Here is a 24,078-nt window from a genome sequence, read left to right on the forward strand (position 1 = left end):
AATGAGGGGTGTTCAGGTTTTTTAAATGTAAAATTGAAAGAAATACGTCAAGTTGAAATTGACCAAATTTTTACCGTATCACCCTTTAATTTATCTCATGCAAATAATAAAAATAAAGCTTTTTCCCTTATAATAAGCAAAGATGGTGTGAAATACTGAAATAGGTAACCATTTTCGGTTAGGATATCTAGAAATATTTTCTTACCGTATTATCATTACCATATTCTGAATAACCTTTGAGTTTCAAGATTAAAATTAAAAAAGTCCTCTCACACTTTTACGTTCTACTTGCATAAAAATATCTTCATTTTTGGTAAAAAACCTGATAAACATATTGATTTGCGCATTTTGACACAGGGAAAACCATAAAATCTCATTCGTTATATGATTTTAATCGCCGTAATTTTTTATGATTATAATTATATTGGCATGTGCGGCGGAACGAAAACTAGAGAGAATTTATTTTATAGAAATTTGAAAGAAAGGTGGATAGACAATCATTAGTGCGCCAATAGGAGAAAGCTTGATAGGTGTTGAAATTTTAGGCTAGATAGAGGGCATGTTGATGAAAAGCTCCCATGAATTGCAGAAAGGGAGTTAAATATAAAAAAATATATTTTAAAAAGTGTCTAATGAAAAACTGAAAAGTAAAACATATTTAAATTTCATATTGACTGATCCGGCTATGTTGAAAAAGTTTCTTGGCGATTTCAGTCCCAAAAAACCATAAAACGATGTTTATTTACTACATTCGACGCTTCGGCATGTTTTTTTACCTTTATCAAGGAATCTGGCGAGTTGGAAAAAAGCTTATCTTCAAAAATTTTGATTTATTATTATATCAGCTAATCTGATTCCTTACTTCTAATTGTAATAACGGGAAACCAATAAATTTTTATCTTGTAAGAATCTTTTAAAAAAGTTATTAAAAAAAAAGATCAACTTACGAAAACACCATATATTCATCCATTTTCATGAAATTTTTATTTTTGCATCATTATTGTTTTCAAGGACGCACCCTGAAAGCCAAGACATTGAAAACTCCCTAATCAGACCTTGAGTGTCAATTTGACACTCTTTGCTTAAAATCGCTCTATCTCTCTTGTTTCTCAATCAATTTGTATGAAATTTATTGTTTTAGAAATCTTGTAATGCAACTCTAATATGTTTCTCAGACAATATTCAGACAAAACATTTAAGTTACCATATTTTTGTAAAGTATCTGCGCTAATGTAATTACTTTACTTGCCTTTCTAGTGAACATATTTTATTGCGGAAATATTGCGTTAACATACTCAAAATCCAATACAAAGTGTAATTTAAATGTTTAAAAAGCTGAGAAATTGCAAATTTAAAAAAAAAGTTTGAAAAACATTTACTTCTGAAAATTCGTCAAAAATTCTGTGTTTTGAAAATCTAAAGATGCAAAAATGTGTCAAATTACGTCAACAATCCAATCCAAATTTATGTACTGTGACTGAAACAGTTTTGACGGTTCATTGATTGAAAAGTACGATTTTTACACCACTTGTTTACATTTTTTTTAGTCATGATCTTAAAAAAAACTCAGTTCTTTTGTACACTAAGTGAAATTTTTTTTGAGCATTCTGAGCTGATCTACAGTCTTTTTTCCGAAGCATGTTTTTTCGATTTTTTTTTTCTTAAACTTTGAATAACTGAAAACTGAAGGGTTGTATCTGAATATTGTCTGAGAAATATATTTGAGTTGCATTAAGAAGTTTCCAAAACTATAAACTTTGTAAAAACCGGTTAAGAAACAAGAGAGATATGGCGATTTTAAGCGGAGAGTGTCAAATTGACACTCCAAAAACTTACCCGAACAAAGTTACAAGCGTCAAACTTCCAATGGTGTCATATGGACACTCAAGAATGGATATTTAACCCTTATCCAATTTTCAATCATATCCCGAGCAGACTTTTATGGCAAAATAATACTTAATTTTTCTATCATGCCGTGAATGTTGAATTTAGTTTAATTTTGCTCGAATAAAGGAAGATATCACAGCGATGGCCATTCAGGAAAGCTTGTTAATACCTCGTTTAGGCATCTTTTTGATTAAATTTTTGAAAGCACAACTAGGGTGATTTGCCAATCGTTGTCCCCTAACCCATTGTTGCACAGCATGACTTAAATTGTCAATATTTCAGCTGTTTTTCAACTTTTCCTCAAAAATAATACTGAATCATGTAATTCGGAATGTTTTCTGATGAAATGAGGCTTTTGTGATATTTTCTGCTGGTAAGTGTGTATCTTACGACAGTTTTACTCATAAGTGGCCGTCTAAAAGTTAGATTGCATTTAAACTAGAGGTTCTCATAATAAGCTTCCGTAACAAATATCAGCCTATACGACCTCATGGTGACTGATTTTTAAAATGTGCAACCATTGGAAAAATTCGGACAACATTATGCACGACACAAAATTTGCCTGTGCAACTATTGGGCACAGACAAGCTATTTTAAATCATTTTTTGAATTTTTATGTCACTTTTTTCAAACACTTGAACTTTTGGATCTTGTTGACCAATCCTGTATGAGTGCATCGACAAAAAAAAATCGAGTGAATTTAGTAGAAATTACTAAAATACAGCATAAACACCAAAATCATGTGCTAGCTGTGCAACGATTGGCAAATCACCCTATGCCAAATTTTGGCAATAAATTATACTTTAAACTGGCATCATTATGTTCTCGTTGGTTAAACGTTGGTTAAATAAGGCATCATTATGGTTTCAGTGATACCTACACTTGGGATTATCAAGATATCGGTATCCGTACAGAAAAATGAGATCCAAATTTTGGCTTTGTACCACCTTTATTCGGGAAAAATGATACCGACTTTTACTTCCAAGGCATGATAGCAAATCTAGTTATAATTTTCCCTTAAAAGTCTACCCGGGAATCCATTACGTACTCTTGAGCCTATTAATGATTTGTTTTTCACATTCAAATTCCCCCATTGCGAAATGGGGATTTTTTCCCATGTATAAACCGCAAAGAAATTCAATGTTTTCCTACATGAACCAAATCTATGAAAATATACTTTCCTGTAGTGAAAATGTTCGGAAAAAAGATTGGACATAACATAGTTTCAGACTGTTTAACTTCTAATTCCAATATATTTTGTAAAAAATCAAGACAAACACTTTTATGGAATGAACAATTTAGAAAAATGGACCTATCTTGTGTGATTTTTTCGGAAATCTAATGAAGACTGTTTAAGCTACCACGCGCCTCGAAAATCAACTTTTGACTGATTTTACCCTCGAGACCCCTATATTTTTCAATTAATTATGAAAAAAAGAAGTTCAAACTTGAAAATTTGAAACCAAATCAGATCTATCGTGTGGTTTTTCTTCGAAGATTCGAATTAAGGTCATTTTAACCATCGCACGCATCGGATAATGGAGTTAAGGCTGTTTTACCCCCAATTCCCTTTCATTTAAAATTTAGTTGAGAAAAATCATTTTCGAACTTAAAACTTTGGATCAAATGAGACCAATCTTGTTTGATTTTTTTTCAAGGTATCGAGTGAAGGCTAATTTAGCCACCCCACGTATCGGAAACTGGATTTATGGCCGTTTTACCCTCAATTTCCAACATGTTTAATATAGTTTAAAAATAACTTGTCGGACTTGGAATTTTGGAAAAATCAGACCTATCTAGAAGGATTTTTTTCTGAGGAATCGAATAAAGGATGTTTAGCCACCGCACGCACCAAAAAATGGGAGTTGTTGCTGTTTGAATCATAATTCTTCTGAATTTTGTATATATTGCAGAAAAGCATATTTGGACTTGCAAATTTTAAACCAAATGAGACTTATTTTATGTATTTTTTCTGAAGAATCAAATTAAGGCTATTTGAGCGACCGCAAGCATCGGAAACGTGAGCTAAGGCTGTTTTTACCCTCAGCTCCCCTACTTTTTTTAGATTATTTCAGATAAACATGAAAATGTTAAATTAAATGAGACTTATCTTGTGTGGCTATTTGAACCACCGCGCGCTTCGGAAACTGGAGTTATAGCTATTTCACCTTCTTTCCCAACATGTTGCAATTCAATATGAAGTAGCTTTTCCGAACTGGAAAATTTATACCAAATGAAACCTATCTTGTGTGATTTTTTCCGAGGAATCAAATGAAAACTGTTTGAGCTATCGCACGCTTACAAGGCTGGTAGCGAGTCACTTTTTAGTGACTTGGTCACTTTTTCTCACTTTTCACCGAAAATAAACCAATGAAAGAGTAATTTGAATTGCGCGTGGTAATATTGACATGAGGCGAAAATTGATTGGAAAATCCGCATTTAATTCCCCTATGTTAGGGTCGGTCCTAATATATGGATGTTTTATATAGGTTTCTTCCAGAGAGAAGATCCACTCATTCACCTAATGTATTCAGAACTCGAGAGGTTAGTCCGTACTATAGTAACCAGAGTGCGCAAAGAGGATGTTTGGCCTGCCGATGCGATACTACCACTGATAAGATACTACCACAGGATATTTTTGATAACGTTGAGAACCTTCTTTCACATGAAAACATCGTTGTTGGAAACGAAATATCAGCGGAGCTGGACAAAGTAAAGGACGTCCAAAGACTTAATTTCTTGAACAAGGCTAGAAAACATTACATTGCTTCCTGCAAGCATGTCCTGACCAAATCAGGGATTCGAAATGCCTTTATAAAGCATTGTCGCTGTCTTGCCCCATCGAATCGAAAATCGAGTCGTAGCACAAATGATATACAGCATATAGCTAAATCTCTTTCGCTAAATATTAAAACGGATCTATTGATAGACGAATGGAATCTACTGAGATGTGAAGCTGATGCGAATGGCAGTGAAAATCTCAGAATAGAAAGTTACTAGAACCAATTCTTCATCATGAAGACATCAGGCGAGGAAATGAAATATCCTTTGGTAATGAAAATTGTCACAGCAGCATTGGCCGTATCGCACGGTAATGCAGATGTCGAGCGAGGATTCTCTACCTCTGGAAGAATACTCACAGATGATAGGTCATCAATGTGCGAAAGAACTTTAAATTCCTTGATGCTCTGATGATTTGAAGTCATCAATAGAAAAGAAGGAGAAAGAGCTTAAAGTCCTTCGAAAGGATGAGGACGAGAAGAGACGGACTGCCAATAAGTCTGTTAAGTTTACAAATTGTACCCACATAGAATAACTTTGATATTTTCATATTCTTTAGAGTGTTTTTGGAAGCAAACACACGACTAAAAAAGGCCATCGGAACCCGTAATATGGCATAAGTCGAGCTAGCTCAAGCGATGTTAGAGGGAGTTTCGACTGTTAGGAAATAGCAGTCTTCACAAAAACGAGCTGCTGACCAAGTTCAAGATACCGTAGAGAAGAAAAATGCGCGTTTTATTTCTGGCTTCTTCGCCAAAAAGCCGAAGAAGAACCGAAGACGGTGGACTTAAATTCGTTTTTCATGATATAAAAAGGAATTAATTTGTAATCCAATGAACATTTAACACTTTGCAGATCAAAAATCATCTTTATTAAACTTGATAACTACAGAATTATCTTTGGCTGATTATTTTAATTGCTTCAAAATCTATTTGGTCACATTTGTTGTACTTCAAATTTACTTTTTTCGTTCTACATTGTCACAATTTGGTCACTTTTTTCGGTCCTCAAAGTCACTATTTGGTCACTTTTTTTTTCAAATTTTGGTCACTAAAGTCACTACTTTTTCATCGTCAAACCGCTACCAGCCCTGCGCTTAGTAAAATGGAGTTATGACTGGTTCTACCCTAGATTCCCCTATATTATTCAGTTAATTATGAAAACAGTAAGTCTGGATTTGAAAATTTTGAACGAAATGAGTCCCATGTAGTTTGATTTTTTTTTCCCGATGTATCGAATGAAGGCTGTTTGAGCTACCGCACGTATCGGGATAATGGCTTAACTATTTGAAGAGATAGGGGAATCGAGGGTAAAACAGCCATAACTCCATTTTCAGATGCATGGGGTGGCTCAAACACCCTTTATTCGATTTCTCCAAAAAAAACACACAAGATAAGTCTCTTTTGATTTGAAGTCCGAACATGCTTTTTCTGAATTAATTGAAAAAAATAGGGGCGACCTTTCCCTAGAAGATTTATTCTGTTCTACAAAACCTTGTGTAGAGCCTTTTTACCTTTCTTAATGGACCTTTCTTAATACCGGATCTTAATGGACAAAAAGTGTTACTTTACTTGAGATAGTGGAAAAGTTTGATGATGGGATAAAACCTCCTTACATAAAAACTTATTTCTGGTTTGTTGGTTGATTCCAAATGTTATTTCAATATTTCAATCATTTAAATGATATTTATCTCAATTTCGTTTTAAAACTTTTTTAGAATTGAAATTCATAACCATTACTACCCTACCGATAATTCGAAACATAAATAATACCCATTCTCAAACTAAATATTGTTGTCGCCGATTTTTGATTTCGTTTTGAAATCGATTCAACAAAATATGTGGCGGCGTTCAATCGATTGGACCGAATCGGTCGGAAGCAATGTTTTCTTTGGGCGACCTTGATATTATTTTCTGGTCCTGCCTGCTGGCTTCTCTCTCTGGTTCTTCTAGTCAGCTGTTTTCACCGAGCTGGACGTCTCGCACAGATGATGATAACACCTTTTTTTTCGCGTTCGCTGCCCTGTTATCGGTCAGCCTGTGAAGAATTATCGTTTAGAGCAGGTTTGATTTTTTGACTGTTTACCACTGGGAAGGTGACTAAACGTTTGGTTGAAAATAGCAAAAAATCTGTAAAAGAGAATATTCATTTATTGAATTCGAATTTTGAAAAAAATCAAATAATTAAAAAAAAATATTTATCGCTGCTTTTAGAAAGTGACTTATATCCTTTCCATCTCTCGATTTTTTCTTCCAGCGAAAACTCCAAGAAACAGATAGTGGATATTTTGGAAAAAGTTTCCATTTTGCGGCCCCCTGAACGTTTACTTTTGTACCTGCGTATGCCCGGTGGTTATCCAGAGACAGGTAATTTGACAAAAAAATTATTCGATTAGAATTTTTGGTTTAAGAGATATTTCCTCCTTATAAAAAGATCCCCTGCGGCAGTCTCAAAACCCACTGGGAACACGTTCCGAGATTAACCACACCATCAATTGGGTTCGGTCCCATCTAGAACACGACCCTAACGTGTCCATCCCAAAACAGGAAGTGTACGATGACTATACGTAAGTTTGATTGTTGGCTTTAGGAGGGCAGTGTTGCCAATATTGCTTTTTTATATGTTTCTACAGTTCCTACTGCGAGAGAATCGACATCAAACCGCTGTCTACGGCCGACTTCGGTAAGGTTATGAAGCAAGTATTTCCCGGTATAAGGCCGCGGCGTCTCGGTACCCGGGGCCATTCCCGCTATTGCTATGCCGCCATGCGTAAAGCCACCAAACTGGCAGCCCCGAAGCTGCCTGATCTCAGCACCGGCGATAGTGGAGATGTAAGATCTAAAAACAATTTTTTCGAGAATGTTTCAAGAAGCTTTTATCTTTGGGTCAAAATTAATCGAACGCTCTATCGCTGTCTTTAAATTTCTTCCGCAGAAACCGGAACAGGAAGAGCAGATGCCCACGGATGAGGAAGCCTGGAAGGTGATCAAGTTTTGGGCCGAAGCTATGCTGCCGAGTGCTTTCGGGAGCATCAATGAGCTGGCCGGCTTCATCACCCGAAACAATCTTAACTCCCCGGCCAGTATCGCTAGCCGGCAGTTGTTGCAGAAAAAGTTGCTGCAGCGAGAAAACAAGGAGCGCAAGAAGTTGACGGTAAGTGTTTTGGTCATGTTTTTCCTGAAATCTTAATTTTAATAGGTATTCTTTAAAACGAAATTCAAAACAAAACCAGTTGATTGGTGTAGTTCCTACAAAATGGGGCTGGTATTTTTTTATTGGTTTCTTGATCTCAGTTAACGTGCATTTTCTACAGCTGAAAATCTGTAAACTTCTTGATACTTCAGTCAAGTTGGTGTGACTGCACGAAAAAACTATAGGGTAAACGCGGAATATCTGGCAAGCTTATCATACCATCACTGAAGCAACACAGTGATGGTATGATAATTCGAATATGAACAGCTTCAAAAGAATGGCAATATTATATGTGAAGAGAACCTTTTAACATAAGCAAGAATCCTAAATGGGATCTTTATAATTTGATGGCAATCTGATACAGTGAGCGAAATAAGAATAGCACCACTATGTGTTTTGCTTGTTAAAATATGAATGTTTGAAAATCACCAAAATTTTCTTCTATAAATTGTTTTGAATTGTTTAACGGATAAATCAAGCATAAGTTCATTTTTTTTGGACGTTGCAATTGGCGTTGAGGACCAAAACTATGGAAAAAGGGTGCGAAATAAGAATAGAACCACTTGTGTTTTTTCAACAAAAACAAGATTATTTCAAAAAATTTACTGTGTAAGAGTGAATAATAATGCTTCTACGAATTATTTGAATAGTTTACTGTATTTTAAGGAGTTTTCTAGAATTTCAAAGATTTTCAAAGGTTTTAAAAGGGTGTTTCAAGAGCTGCTCCTTTAGCGTTTAGGAATTTGATACTTGAGCTATAATACTTTATCAAATCGCTTTATTTCTTCATTATCATTCATAAGTATGATGCAAATTGACGAAACATAGATTTGATGCTGAATTTGAATAAAAAAACAGGCTTCAAATTCAAAAATACTAATGTTTTTAAATAGTCAAACGCTATTTCTCTAGTTTCAAGTCATAGATGGCAGCACTATCTTGCAATTAAACCGAATTGATGCCCATTTTCGAATATCTGGGATTAATTCAGGTGTGTTGGATGATTTTGGTCGAGAAATAAGTACTTGGTACCGTGTGACCGCATTGGAAATTCTAAGATCACAATATCATAAAATAAGAATTCACCGATAATCAGAATAATTTGGTACTTTCCGATGGAGCTTGATGAACCAGATAACTAGCAGTATTATTGGTATGATTTGAAATTGAATCGGAAGTTGAGATGTGCAGGAATTTCGGCAGTGTTATATTCTTGTTGTTGCGTGTGGACTGTATATGCGGATAGGAACCTTGGCTAAACAACCACTGGTGTGGCACATTTGTCCGCCCCCCTCGTGGGATTGGACCTCAAGGGACAACCACGCATGGTTGTCCCACCAGTGGAGGCAGGTTATCAGAACGCTGCCTGGAGACCAAGGCTCGGGGGGATCTCGGTCGCCTAGTTGACCGAGATCCAAACTCTTTCGGAAGGGCTCTGATAAGAGCCGATTAATTGCAGCGGCTGAATTCAGGACGAGCAGATGCCGGAGCGAGCACAGAAAACACACTTTTTAGCACTTCATCTTTCTTTTTATTCTCTCTTGACTATTTAATTTTCTCTTAGATGTTTCTCGGTTGGTGGTTAAATGAAAACTGACTTCAGGCGCATCGAAGAAAGCGCCCTTAAATAGGCTAGCGGGAAGCACACAATCACGTGCTTGCGCCAGATGGAACCTCCTAGAAATTTCTAGCGAGAGCAGCCGTGTTGCTCATTTCGTTCGGTTCTCTCGCGGTCATTCATCGTCGCTCTCGCGTTCTTCAGTCGACTCGTCGGACTGAACACTTGTGCTGGTGTTTTTTTTGCTAATCCGGAAAAGATTTCTGCAGCGTGAACTCCAACAAAACTGTGTTTGAAAACTACATCGAAATGATGAATATGGGCCTAAATAAACCTGAAAAATCAATATTGAGACTTAATTTTGTATTAACGGCAAGATAGTGCTGCCATCTATGACTTGAAACTGGAAAAAGTGATGTTTATTGAAAAAAAATCTAAGTTTATGAATACCAACCCGTTTTTTCTGATTTAAAATAAACCGAAAATGTTTGATTCATCATTTTACGTCATTTTAATGAAAAAAGTAAGTACTTTGGTAAAGAATTACAGCTCAAATATCAAATTCCTTAGTTCTAGAAGAGCATCTCTTAAAACACCATTTTAAAACCTTCTAAAATCTTTGTAATTCTAGAAAACTCCTTAAAGTGCAGTAAACTATTCAAATAATTCGTAGAAGCATTATTATTCACTCTTACACAGTAATTTTTTTGAAATAATCTTGTTTTTGTTGAAAAAACACAAGTGGTTCTATTCTTATTTCGCACCCTTTTTCCATAGTTTTGGTCCTCAACGCCAATTGCAACGTCCAAAAAAAGTAAACTTATGCTTGATTTATCCGTTAAACAATTCAAAACAATTTATAAAAGAAAATTTTGGTGATTTTCAAACATTCATATTTTAACAAGCAAAACACATAGTGGTGCTATTCTTATTTCGCTCACTGTACGTTATCAGACAAAGAATCTGTACAGTGATGGACACACGCGGGAGTTGATAAGACGACCAAGTAGTACAGAAAATGACAAAGATATGTATAAACAAATTTCCAAAGGATAAATTGTCCCTCTCACTTCAAAAGATGCCTATGGGGTTGAGGGAGGACCCAAATGAGCCTCATGGGACCATCACAAAAAAAAAAACACTTTAGAAGCCAAAAACAGGATATTTGGAACACGTTTAAATTGAAATATAGGGGAAAGTCGGGTAAGACGGAAACAGTGGGTAAAACAGAAAATTTCATTATTTTGAAAATTACAATGTTTGGTACAAATCTGATAATGATGGGAATATGTTCGCCTAAGTATATCAACACTTTCAAGATCCTTTGTTTATTTATAGCAAGAAAGTTCTCATGAAAGTTAACAAAACAAACAAAAACTTTGAGGATCCATTATTTGATGTAATTTTTTCTCCTCATAAAAAAGATCATAACTCGCAAAATGTTGCTAAGGCTGGTAAGACGGAAACCTCAAGGTCGGGTAAAGGGTCCAGGTATTTTAAATTTTTCATCGGTTTGATCCTCCATATGCTTTCAAAAGACCTTGACAAGAGCAATTGTCGGTCGAAAAGCACTCACCATCTCATAAAAATTGTAAAAACAATGTCTCCGGTGAAGAAAGCGCGTATAGAATACGGAATTCCGAAACCTCGCTGTTTCGTTTTTAGACTCGGACCAGTTGATTCCATTTTGGTTTAAATCGTTTTCATATACTGAACTCGCAAAAAAAATTTATCTACTTTTACAGCAATTTTTGCGGCAAAATGTACCTTTTCTAAGCAGTGTCCGTTTTACCCGACCATTTTTGAAAAGTATAATTTGCAAGCATTTTTTAAATAGCTATAAAACAGTCTGATGAAGGAAATTTACTAACTCCAATATTTAATGCAATAGCATTAAACCTGTCCATCTGTACGAAAACTGCGATGAAAAAAACGATATCTGATTTTCTATTACGATTCTTCCTTATGGGTGTCCGTCTTACCCGCCTTTCCCCTAAAGAAATTGAAGCATTTTAGTATGTTTTTTTTTATTAATTAATCTTAGCAGATGATTAAACATTTTAACACTTACCAAAATATAAACTAGTGTCTGCAAATTTAAACACAGTCTTAAAGATATTAACCCTCTAAAACCTAAATTTTTATCGCTGAAAAATTCATAAAAGTTGTATTTTGTGATTAACATCAACTAATGTTTTACGAAAAACCATATTCATGGAAAATATTTGATTCATCAAACAAAATATTTTTAGGGAAGTTTTTTTTTTTATAATCGTTAACCAACCTTGGTTATGTTTTTTCTTTCAAAAGATCAATTAATATGCTATCCATGTGACATTTAAGGCTAAATTTTTTTTTATAATTTTTTTTCAGAAAGAAAAACTTCATGAAACTATGTTTTCTAAGACTTCGAAAATGATGATTTTTTGGTAAAATTAGTCATTTTCTTATTTTTGAAGGTGATGGAAAGTATTAGAAAAACATGAGGTATTAAAGAAAGAAATAACATAAGCCGTAAATATCATGAATTTTTCGAAAAAGTAACAATAGCTCACCGGCACCGTGGTGAAATTGGCTTACGCGTCGTTGTACTGAAGCGGAGATTGCGGGTTCAATTCCTGCCGGTGAGCTGTTGTATCTTTTTAGAAAAAATCATGGTAAACACGGCTTATGTTCTTTCTTTCTTTGATACCTCATGTTTCTGGTACGAATTCATAACATTAGTATTGAAGTCACTTTCTTGTTTTTAAGCTTCATTTGGCTTTAGCGAATGTCCTCTGCATGTCAAACTGCTGGCATCATTATAGAATCCTAGAACATTATTTTATTTATATGGTTTTCCGTCTCACAACACAGTCTGATGAACAATATTCCTCCTATTCACTCGGTCCATAACATTCGTTCTCCAATTTCTCGATTACCGTCAACTGGGGCAACATGCAACAATTTTCAACTTCAATGGCTTCTAAAATCTTAATGCTTACAGATAATCATACCTCTTGTTCATAAAAAGTTTTAAGGTAGATGGGTCACCAAACTGACGTAGTCAGAAAAATTATTGATTTCACCAGTTATTTTTAAATTTACAAAAACATGCGATTTTCACCCTACTAAGAAAAAGGGGTAAGTTGCAACAAACTCTGTAATTTATGAAAAATCAAATGAAAACGATTGAAAATTCATAGTTTTTGATACATTTGTGATGTCATAACGCAAAAAACACCAATTGCAGTAAATTTTGGTTTTGTTCGAATTAAATTTTTAATTTTTTCTGACAAAAATGTTTTTAAGAAAAAAGTGTTAATCTTCTGCATACTTTTAGGGGTAAAAAATACTACAAAATATTCTATTAGCTCAAATCATGAAAATAAATCTTGGAATGGATGAAATTTTCATGTTAACTAACGCATAATGCAAAACAATCATATCCCAGCATATGGAAACGCGATTTATGAGATTTAGTTCCGATTTGCATTTTGTTGCATTTTACCCCAGACGGGTAACTGAATTATAAAAATATTTGTTTAAAAAAATTGAGTGATTGCTCGAAAAATATTTCCACATGATCAATGTTGGTATAGGATGAAGAAACCAGTATAAAGTTTGTAAGTGATATTATCAAGCCAATCCGTCATACTGGGTAAAGTTTTTTACGGCATCGAAAAATGTTAAAAATTGTACATTCATTGTTCGATTTTTTAAATTTTATATGAAAATCAAAAACTTAAAAAAAAAAACTATCTTATTATTCAAGAAACTATGTCATCATCATTTTGTAATCATTAAAAGATAACTTTATCTCATTACATTAGATTAAAAATTGAATCTGTGTGGTGTTATATAAATGTTGCATTCAACCCTGGGCTTGTGATATAGCTCAGTTGGCAAGTCTGTTGTCTCCTGAGCAGATGTCCGCGAGTTCGAGCCCAAGAGTAAACATCGAACACAGTTGTACCGGATAAGTTTTTCAATAACGATCCGCCAACTGTAACGTTGATAAAGTCGCGAATGCCATAATGATGGTAAAACGACTATAATCGAAACAAAAAAAAAATTCAACCCCGCTGTTGCATGATGCCCCGTTTGACGGTATCTCACATTCGCTAGATCACGTGCCACTTGGTCTAACCACCTTGCACCATGGTAACTGGCTCAGAGCGTATCTGAGAAAGTATCGTTGTTCTCTTTCGATCCTTTTTCCTGTAAAACCTGGTTGGGTGCCTAAATTTGCACTGCGCAAGAGCACAGTAAAGTTCTTTAAGACTACAATAGTAGTCCGTAAGGACGGCTAAGGACCGCAAAGCCTTCGGCTGTTGTTGTGGAAATATGTTGCAAGAAGGTGAGCTTGTTGTCCAACATTAATCGAACGTCCTTGACGACAGATGAACGGCTTAAACAAGTCGATAATATTTCGTACTAGAAGTTCGATGGTCGACATACACCTGTGAACGACATGACACTATATTTGGAAACATAATGACGTTTTAATCGTTGATAAACAAAAAGAATATCAACGGTCCCAGATGACTTCCCAGAGGAACTCCAGTAATGATTTAAAAAGTTGTCGAATTAGCGTTAGTCGTACGTAAATTGATTCATTTACATTGTTTTTTCTGCGTAGCTGAGTACGTGAGACCTTTTAAGTCCCACCAGTCTTGCTTCGTAACACTCCTTATCCTCCACCAGAGTTATGTCGATGGGGCCATCCGATCCGGTCTTTCAGCCACTCCAATCAACGACGAATCATGGAACGATCATGAATTAGTGTGGATCTATGTTGATTTAGGTAGGTACTCGAAAGCTCTTCGTCGGGGTTTTATAATGCCAAAAGCATAACCTTCGCAGAGTCGTTTTCCCGCGCCCTTTCCCGATTGTGTTCCATAACTAAGGACGGCATTCTCATTATTGGCGGTTTCAACCTGCCCGGACTTAAATTTGAGTTCCTCCCTGTGCGGTTTTTTGTTTGCTGATCCAGCAAGATCTTCATTTACTACGCCCTCCAGTTTGATTCTCGACTCACTCAGCACTGCAACTCTCCGCCAAATTAACAGCATCGAGAATGAGAATGGTCGCTTGCTCGATCTCTGTTTTGATAACGACGGATCCCAATTGGCTACGATTGAATTAGCTGCTGCGCCTCTGGTTAAGCTTGTTCCTCATCACCCGGCACTGCTGTTTTCGCTTGATATTTCTGAAGTTGTTACTACTATCAAGATGTCGGCATCCTTTTTTCTTTTTAGTACTTTCGATTCTGGTTCAATATCCACGGACCAGTTACGACTAGTAACGTCGCACGCCAGAGTACCTCCTTTCATCACATCGTAATAGATGACGATACCATCTTGAGGGCGACTACTAAGCTGAAATCCAGTCCGGATGGCATTCCAGCGACTTTCCTAAAACGATATATATCACATATGCTGACTCCTATAAAACGAATCTTCCAAGCATCGCTCACGGAATCCACGTTCCCTTCCATTTGGAAAGAGGATTATATGTTTCCTGTCTACCAAAAAGGTGACAGGAAGAATGTTAACAATTATCGCGGTAATTCTGCCCTATGTACGATTGCCAAACTCTTTAAGCTGGTTGTATTAGATCCATTTTTATGGTATTGCAAATCTTATTTCTCAAACGAACAACATGGATTCATGCCTAAGCGCTCTACGACAAAAAACCTGTTGACGTTCACGTTGACGTCTTACTAAAATGGTTCCATTCCCAGCCTCTTCTGGAGTACCTTAAGGGAGCCACGTAGGACCCATAATTTTCCTGATCTACTTCAACGACGTGCTGCTGCTTCTCGATGGACCTTCCGACAAGGTAAACCACAAAATAGCCATAGCCAAACAAGATCGTATCGGTATTTGCGGCTCTTTAGACCAAACCCACCGGGCGTTGCTATTTCGGTCGCTATTTTAGATGTTTTGATTGGTTGCGTTTTTATCTATATACTGATTTTTGCACTCATGGTTGCCATCCAGGTGGTATTTGTGTTTGTTTATTTTCTGATAGCGACGACCGGCTGCGTTGCTACCTGTTTGCTAGATAAACGCATCCTGTAACAACATACTGCTCGAAGCAATCATTGGTAGGCCTGGTCTTACTAAAATGGTTCCATTCCCAGCCTCTTCTGGAGTACCTTAAGGGAGCCACGTAGGACCCATAATTTTCCTGATCTACTTCAACGACGTGCTGCTGCTTCTCGATGGACCTTCAAGATCCACACAAACTACATCGTTGATAAAGCTTCCAGATGCCTGACAAAAGATTTTAAGGATATTTATTGTCTCAAGAGTTATTACTGCAGCTTGGTTCGATCGTCCCTCGAATAAAGGGTGATACGGTCAAAATTTGGTCAAGGGAAAACGCGTGTAAATCGGTGAAATCGTTTATTTAAAAAATCAAATTAAATTTCTTTTTCAAGTTTAGTTAGTAGAAAATTCAGAAAAACTATTCAGTTAGGCTTCCACTTTTCCAAATCCGAATTGCCGGGCCTTACGCTTAACCCCTGCCATCAGATTTTGTACAGCCACCTTGTCCACCTTTTTCGCCGCAGAAAGCCAGTTTGCCTTGAACTGCTGCTCGTCCTTAGCAGTTTTTTGGTCTTCTTTAGGTTCCGCTTGACAATAGCCCAGTATTTTTCAATTGGGTGGAGCTCTGGCGTATTGGGAGGATTCTTGTCCTTGGGAACCACCTGCACGTTGTTAGCGGCGTACCACTCCATGGCCTTTTCACCGTAATGGCAAGATGCCAAATCCGGCCAAAACAGTACGGAACAAACGTGTTTCTTCAGGAAAGGCAGCAATCAAACACTCTTTCTCGTAAATTTCTTGGTTGACAGTCCCGGAAGCTATGAAAATGCTGCTTTCCAAGCCACAAGTACAGATGGTTTGCCAAACCAGATATTTCTTCGCGAACTTTGACAGTTTCATGTGCTTGAAAATATCTGCTACCTTTCCCCTTCCTTTTGTCGTATAAAACTCCTGTCCCGGAAGCTGCTTGTAGTCAGCTTTGACGTAGGTTTCGTCGTCCATTACCACGCAGTCAAACTTCGTCAGCATCGTCGTGTACAGCCTCCGGGATCCCGCTTTGGCCGTCGTATTTTGTTTATCATCGCGATTTGTAGTCACTACCTTCTTGTAAGTCGATAGTCCGGCTCGTTTTTTGGCTCGATGCACGGTTGTAGACTATACACTCAGTTTATTTGCGGCATCTCGGAGAGAGAGGTTAGGGTTTCGCTTGGAACTAGCGGCAACTCTCTTTGTCGTCTCAGCGGCTTCCGGTTTTAGATTTCCCCCCGATCCAGACTTCCTGGCTGTCGACAAAAGTTCCCCAAACACTTTAATTACATTTGTAACGGTTGATTTGGCAACTTTTAGCGATTTTGCCAGCTTTGCGTGCGAGTAGCTCGGATTTTCGCGATACGCGAGCAAAATTTTGATACGCTGCTCTTCTTCCTTGGACGGCGTTTTGACAACTGAAGAGTGAATTCCAAAATCAAAATAGGGGCAACATTCTACACACACTCACCTTCAAAATGAGGGGTGTTCAGGTTTTTTAAATGCAACATTGAAAGAAATACGTCAAGTTGATATTGTCCCGGCTTTATGGTGCCCCTACTACCAAAATAGCGTATTGAGACCATCCAGCGGCGTTTTTGCGTTTCGCTCTCTGGAACCTGAACTGGCAAGACCCGTTCCGACTTCCCAGCTACGAAAACCGCTGTCGCCTTATCGACATCGACACGCTGCAGACCCGCCGAACCGCGTCGATGCTTTCGTCGAGAAACGACTGCCCCGCACTGTTTGAATGAAGCATTCCAACTCAGCGTACGATCTCGAGGCTTGAGGAGTCGTGATCTTCAGCTCTTTGTTCCTCTCCGACAAAACAACTACGGAGCTAATACAGTGCTAATTTGTGCAATAAGGACATTTAACCGCTTTTCCGATCATTTTGATTTTGATGTTTCGAGAAAATTATTCCGAAGATGAATCCTAAGTGCTAAATGGTAAATTCCGTGTAATTGTAGTTTGGCTTTAACTTTTAAGCTATCATTTGGATCAATATGTGATCTGTTGATGAACAATAAACAAACAATAACGATGGCAACGCCCGCGATGACAAAAGCTGCATCTGCTGATATAGTCCTGTATAATCAGGAAACTCGCATGGCTGTCAGCCGTTGTGTGCTCCGTAATTTGGACCTGTTGCGCTCTACCTCTATGGCGGAGTTCCAGGCCGCTCCTCCGGGTATGCAAGGAGACGTCTCTTGCTACTCTTTGGACCATGGCAGCGAAGCAATTGTAGACCATTACTGCAAGGTATTTCAGCTGCTGTTTCGAAGATGTCGTGTGTCCTTTAACAGTAATTTCCATGTGCACAACTCTTTTGTTGGTCACGAGCAGAATTTCGGTTTTATGGTGAGCTATCTGAAGCTTAACTCTCTCCATCCAGGGGCCAAACCTTTCTGCAGACACCGTTGCAAGGTCTTCTATCTCCTCGGTTTTGTAGTGGGCTCCCGCGTCGTACGAGGTTAGTGGTCACTGCCTGGGGCCATGCTGCGGGAAAAGATGTGCAACGATATCGTCAGCGAATCCGACTATCTTCGCGCCTGGTGGTAGTTTCAGCGTTAACAACTCATTATTATACACGGCATTCCAAACCACAGGTCTGAGTATGGAACCCTATGGAACATCCGCTGTTAGTACAGTAGATTGTAACCCAGTTTCGGTTTAGTACGTCAGGACTCGATTTTCGAAAAAGCTTGCTATTAGCCTGCAAGTATTGGGAACAGCTTCACAGCTAGCATTGTTGAAGGCATTCTTAACGTCGATCGTCAAAATGGCGCAGTGACGAACACCTGTCCGCCTATTTTGATTTGCGCGCTTCGCGTACTCTGTCACCATTCGGATGGCATCCACCGTAGATCTCCCTTTCCGAAAACCGAACTGTCTGTCCAACAGTCCACTTTCGTCTTCTTTGTAGATAATAAGTCTGTTGAATATTATCCTTTCCAGAAGCTTACCAAGGGTGTCCACTGTCCAGCAGACAAATGGGTCTGTACGGTGATAGCTACCCTAGAGGGTTTGACACTGTATCTGAGCATGGGACTTTCACTTGGATTCACGTCCTAGTGCTTCATACCAATAATTAACTAGTTTATTGCTATGCTAGCAAAGCTTTCATCGCCTCTTTTTCAACTTCGTTGTAGATTGCTGAAAGATTCCGCTTATTCATTTTTCCGATTTTTTTTAAATACGATTCCAAAGCCAGTATTGAATTCTACCAATAGAGCAGTTATTCTTAATTTAGGTACATGCACCTGTACCATACAACTAAAATCGTGAAACCAACCAGAACCACATTGTTGATTGCAGCAAGTGCAGTAGCCAATTGAAAGTGAAAAGTTTGTAGAACTTGTTTTTAGAAAATCATTCGATTCGCGTTCAGCTGTTTTGTTTTTTGCTAGCATTTAATGTTGGTGTGCTCGGTCAAAATGTACCCCCAATTAATTTTTTTTTAGTTGCAGATAAGAGCAGTAGATAATCAGACCTGCCTTTTTTTCTTACCCATATGTTTTGATTCCGCTCTGTGGTCGTGTCTTTTTATATTTTGATATCAGCTATTGTCTTGGTTGATTTTTTTGCTCTTGGGCTGTGTTTATTAGAGGTGATAAATAAAGTAGTCCTAGGTTACGTTTTGGGACAACAATTTTGCTTTCGTTTTGCACTTCACCGTATTGGTGAAAAATCCCCGTTTTATCTTGTTGATACAATTCAGAAATTTTTTTATGAGTTTTTGGTTACTAATCTCAAAGAATTAATAAACCGATAGAAATTTGAAATATATCATGGAATTATCAAACTTCAGTTAAATTATTGAATAAACTTTTTTTTTACAATTTTTAATATCAATGATCTAGACGTCATATTCTTGTGATACTCTATTGGTGTTCTTCAACTACACCACGTGATTCTTGTTGTAGAAATGGCAAGTCTTCTAGGATTGATATTCTAATCCAGGCTTGCAAAAAATCTGTTTAAATCTTTTTAGCGACATGCGATTTTCAATTATTCATAGCATTTTAGGATTTTTAAACGTTATTTACCGAGTTTAAATACATCAATCTCCAAGTAATAATCGATTCTTTCTTCATCCTTTTTCAATCCAACAGGCCGCAGCAATGAAAAAGCGTCGACGGAAACGTCGCAAGACTACTTCCGCCAGCATCGACTCGGAGGTTGCCCCATCAGAAGCTGATGGTCCTGCTACACCGATGCCACCCAGAGCATCTCCGTTGAAAGGACAGCACCCTCCGAATCTGCCGTCCGTCGGTGATATTCTACAGCAAACGATCAAAAACGAACAACCGGAGTTCACAGACGAGGACAATAATAACAATCCTTCGGTGGCCCTGTCCAAACAGCAGCAGCAGCAACAGCATCTGCAAGTACAAAGTACAAATTTTAACTGTGATACCAACAACGGATCCCTGGCAGCTGTAGCAGCTGCAGTGGCGATCCGGGAGATGCGGAGCCCTGCTGAGTACAATATTTTCTGCAAGAAAGTAAGACAAGCACAGCAACTGAAGGCCCAACAAATGAGCCAGCTGCAGGCACCAAGCCAAACTTCTCAAACGATCCCGGGTCCGATAAGGCCTACAAGTGCAGCGGCAAAGCGGGCAGCTACCATAGCGCAGTTAAATCGCCAAAAAAGACTCCGACTGCTGCAACAGCATCAGCAGCAATCGATCGAAGCACAAAACAATACTGCTCCCGCGTACGATGAAATGGGTAATTTGATACTCATCGATTCGAATGAACTAGTTACCAGCAGTAGAGACGACTTCATCATTCCTCGCGAACGAGTCATCAGCATTTGTAACATGGACAAAAATGCATTGGACGGTTACCTGAACTGTGACGAGGAAAATTCGCAAGACCAGGATCAGGAGCTGCTGCAGTACTTCCCAGACGAAAATCAGGCTGATGGCTCCAATAACGCATTAAGCATGAACAGTTCAGGTATTGAGTCGAGTAGCGGAATCGGAAACTCCTTGGAACACAATGAAAACTCGTTGAAGCTATCCCAGTTGAGAAGTATGCTGGAGCAGAACATGAACGCAGGCGGAACGGATAAGGTAGGTGGACAACTTGATAGTTTCGATGGGGCCAGCATAGGGCAGCAAATGAATCTTCAGCCTGGATCAGCTGCTGCTTCATTAGCCATGCTATCACAACGTCATCAGGGGAGTTCTGTAGGTACCTCAGGTGAAGGAGCAGCCTCCAACAATTCAGGTGTTAGAAATAGCTCGGTAAAAGTAGAGAGTAGCTTTAACAGTGTAGGTAAGAACGCAGTAGGATCGTCGGGTCAAAGTTCTGCGCCATTACAGAGCCCCAATGGGCGAAGGAAAAATTATAATTTCGTTCCAATATCAGCGGGTCCGCAAAGTCCTAGAGGCATATCGCACAAAACTACTCAGCAGAACAGCACCCCGAATGCTAGTCCTTTTGTAAGCCCTAGAAATACTCCCATTCATCGAAAAAATAAACCCCCGAGCAACGGGTTAACTGTTAACATTTCTCATCAGGGTCAACTTCCTGGCTACCAACAGCGACCTTCGTTCGTCAAGAACGAATTTCCTTCCTCCGCACCACCATCTCCTTCACTGATGCCAAATTATAGATTCGGTATGAATCCCAACAATTTGCATTGCTCGAACAACATGATTCCTTCCTTTCAACCAATTTGTGGACCTTCCTCCCAGATGCAACCCCATCCAAACTTACCCGGGTCTCTTGAATCCCGATCGAGCAGCGTACCTCTAATACCCAACTACGAGGCGTTCAACCATTCAAACTTCACTTCTGTCTCTCAAACCCCTGTACCTTCGGAATGTGAAGATTTCAACGATCCCAATAATATCCTGGACATGTTGACGGAACCTTCCTCTTCTGACAACATTCAACAATCGATCAAATTGGAAGAAACCGAGCCAAACATTGCAGACATTCTGGACCAGGATGACATGTTCCAAAAAACCGCTATCTCCTCTTTCAACAATCTATCACGATCGGTACCTTCAACACCTCTCCCACACCAAATATCCTTCAATCCTTTGAACGCTCAAGGATTCGCCACCCTTAACGCTTCCAATTCAAAATCACTCTTCGAGCTACCGAAGTCGGTTCCTTCCACTCCCTCGATTTCCCTCAATAACGGAAACAGAGAACAACTGTTCCTATACAGCCCGGAAACTTCCCGTGACTTTCTCATCAACGGCAACTCGGTCGAACGTAGTAGCAATGGGAAGTTGAACTCTTTCTACCAAACGCAAGCGGCGACCGGAAACAACCCTAATTCCTCATCAGCATCTAACAACAATAACAACGGTAGCGTCCCAACAAACAGTGTAACTCATTCAGGCAACGCCTCCGCCAACAACGGTGCCACGGCACCAGAAATGTCCATCCTCTCGGACGGCATCGAAAGCTTCACGGAAGCCCTAATGGAATCCGACACTCTGCGCTATCTGTAGAATCACACAGAAGGCATCACTTCTTCTTCGAGAGGACTTGTCTAAAATCATTCCAAAACCTCACACATAACTAACTATATACTGATTCATCATTCGCCGTCGTCGTCGCCGTCGTCTTGTAGCGTCTTACTACATTGTAGTTATAATGTAAGTACACTTGTTGCTTTTATTAGTAATTTATTCTCCACGTGCCGCGGTCTGTTTTGCCGGGGCTTGCCGGCAGCCTTCTCATCACACCTCATTCCGTCAATGGCTCTTTGCCCCCCGATTGGAATCAACCAGGCTAGAGCATCTGCTGGTGTTGTGGGTTGGGTGCTGCTGCATGAGCTGAGCAATGACCGCTAGATTTTTCGACGCCACTAGCCAGGCTGCTGGCCTATGGTAAAGGAGGGAGGGGAGGTCTACGTATGTACGTACGTTTGACGATTTGATTTGTGCAGTTTTTGATGCGCTTTCCTCATGGCACATTAAGCGCAAAGTATTTTGGGAAAGTGTTTCATGTTTTAGGGTTTATTTTTAATTCCGCCCTTAAAATGTCGCAATCAAATGACGATTGATGGGTTGTGGAATTTTTTTTTTAATAAGAAAAAGATATTCTTGATAGTTTTTGTAAATTTTTTGGACGACTAACTAACCCAAGATTTTACTTCCAAAACTAAACAACGATTCAAAAATCCGAAATAATCATAACGAAGTTTCTCCTTAACTCTCAAAACGTTAAGAATTTTTAATAAATCATTTCTCAATATTGATACAGTTTCAATAAAAGATCTTGATTCAGCCATCAAGACGGGAAGATTTTCATAAACTTGAGGAGCATTTTTAATTTTTTTTAAAATGGGGGAAAACAAATACAACAAATTTACCCATATGGTTATCTAAATCGTTAATTTATCGCAAGATAGGTTTGCTATATACTTTCCTAAAAACTTATTGGTTATATAATTTCCTTACAAATATTGACCCATTCCGTCAACAAGTAGGTAAACTACAATTGCTCACCTTCCCCACTTGAGCGGAGATTTTCCTCTCTGGTTACGGGGCTAACCCCAAGACGGTTTTTTTCTTTATCAGCAATAGAAAAGTATTTTTGCGTTTTACCCATATGCTTGTGTCAAGTACCTGCCCTTAGATTCACGTGTTTGGCACATTTCCCACTGGGTTGTAAGATTTGCCACTCTTCGTTCTAAGTAGAACGTTGCTTTTTCTGTTTATCAAACTTTCCTCAAACTGTCTGGTTAGGAAAATCATCCAACGGAAAACAAGGAGGAGATGAGTGATAAAAAGACTGACATCGACCAGTGCAGTGTGCGCTGGTAGGCCTATGTGTAATTTACAAGTTTTTTCTTCCCTTTTTTGTTGTTTGCCATATCAATAAAGTGCAGTTTTACTGCTAGCGCGTGTGCATCCAGCCGTAGTGCATTTGACGCACACATTGATGAGCTCATATGTAGGTTTAGTAAGATTTTTTTTTATTATAATGCAAAAAGTTAGAATGACTCAATATTTAAAAAAAATTAAAGATGATTTTAACTCGTACCATTCTTGAAGACTCACTTCACATTTTTTTTTGGTTGATGTTTCGATCAAAAATAAGTCCACACCAGAAAACAGAAAGAACATGTGTTTAGTGATTTCAACTGCCGCCGTTTCTATTTGGACAGGAGGACATCTATGAAATGTTTCTCTAAAACCGAAAATATCTTTTTGAAAGTCATACATATCATAAATGCTTCTTATATTTAAGCCTTTCAATGTTTAGAATGTGGAGGGCATATTGGAGAACAATTTTATTCGAGGCCTCTTAGCTCACGTTTTTCTTAAATTGTCATTAGATGTCTGGATTGAGCACGCAATGTTCTGAGAAACATGAAATTAAACCATCCCCGAAAAAAAATTCTCTAATGATCCTAGTTTTTTCAGCGTATAAAAGGTTCTTGACTATTTTTCCCATATTGCTGTTCATGTCACAGTTTATAAGTCTAAGAATGAGGATTCTAAAAGTTTGTTATATCTGCTGTTTTCCTGCAGTATAAATTACTTTTTGAACACTTTTCATGAAGAAATATTTTGTAATTTTTTAGTCATAGAGAAAAGCTTAACTTTCGCACTTGCCCCG

The 24,078-nt window shown here is 38.2% G+C and overlaps 1 protein-coding gene across 1 annotated transcript in view; it reads left to right on the forward strand.

Annotated features, from left to right (window-relative positions):
• Positions 1-22,640, forward strand: part of LOC129753742 (putative uncharacterized protein DDB_G0277255) — a 25,262-nt gene extending 2,622 nt beyond the window's left edge. The window contains exons 2-6 of the mRNA XM_055749586.1: positions 6,925-7,034; positions 7,102-7,234; positions 7,301-7,499; positions 7,603-7,821; positions 19,596-22,640. Coding sequence (XP_055605561.1) covers positions 6,925-7,034; positions 7,102-7,234; positions 7,301-7,499; positions 7,603-7,821; positions 19,596-21,959 — 3,025 coding nt within the window. The 3' untranslated portion in view covers positions 21,960-22,640. The remainder of the gene's footprint in view (positions 1-6,924; positions 7,035-7,101; positions 7,235-7,300; positions 7,500-7,602; positions 7,822-19,595) is intronic.
• The last annotated feature ends 1,438 nt before the right edge of the window (positions 22,641-24,078 follow it).

This window comes from Uranotaenia lowii, chromosome 3 (genome assembly GCF_029784155.1).
Source record: "Uranotaenia lowii strain MFRU-FL chromosome 3, ASM2978415v1, whole genome shotgun sequence".
NCBI classification, from domain to species: Eukaryota; Metazoa; Arthropoda; class Insecta; order Diptera; family Culicidae; genus Uranotaenia; species Uranotaenia lowii.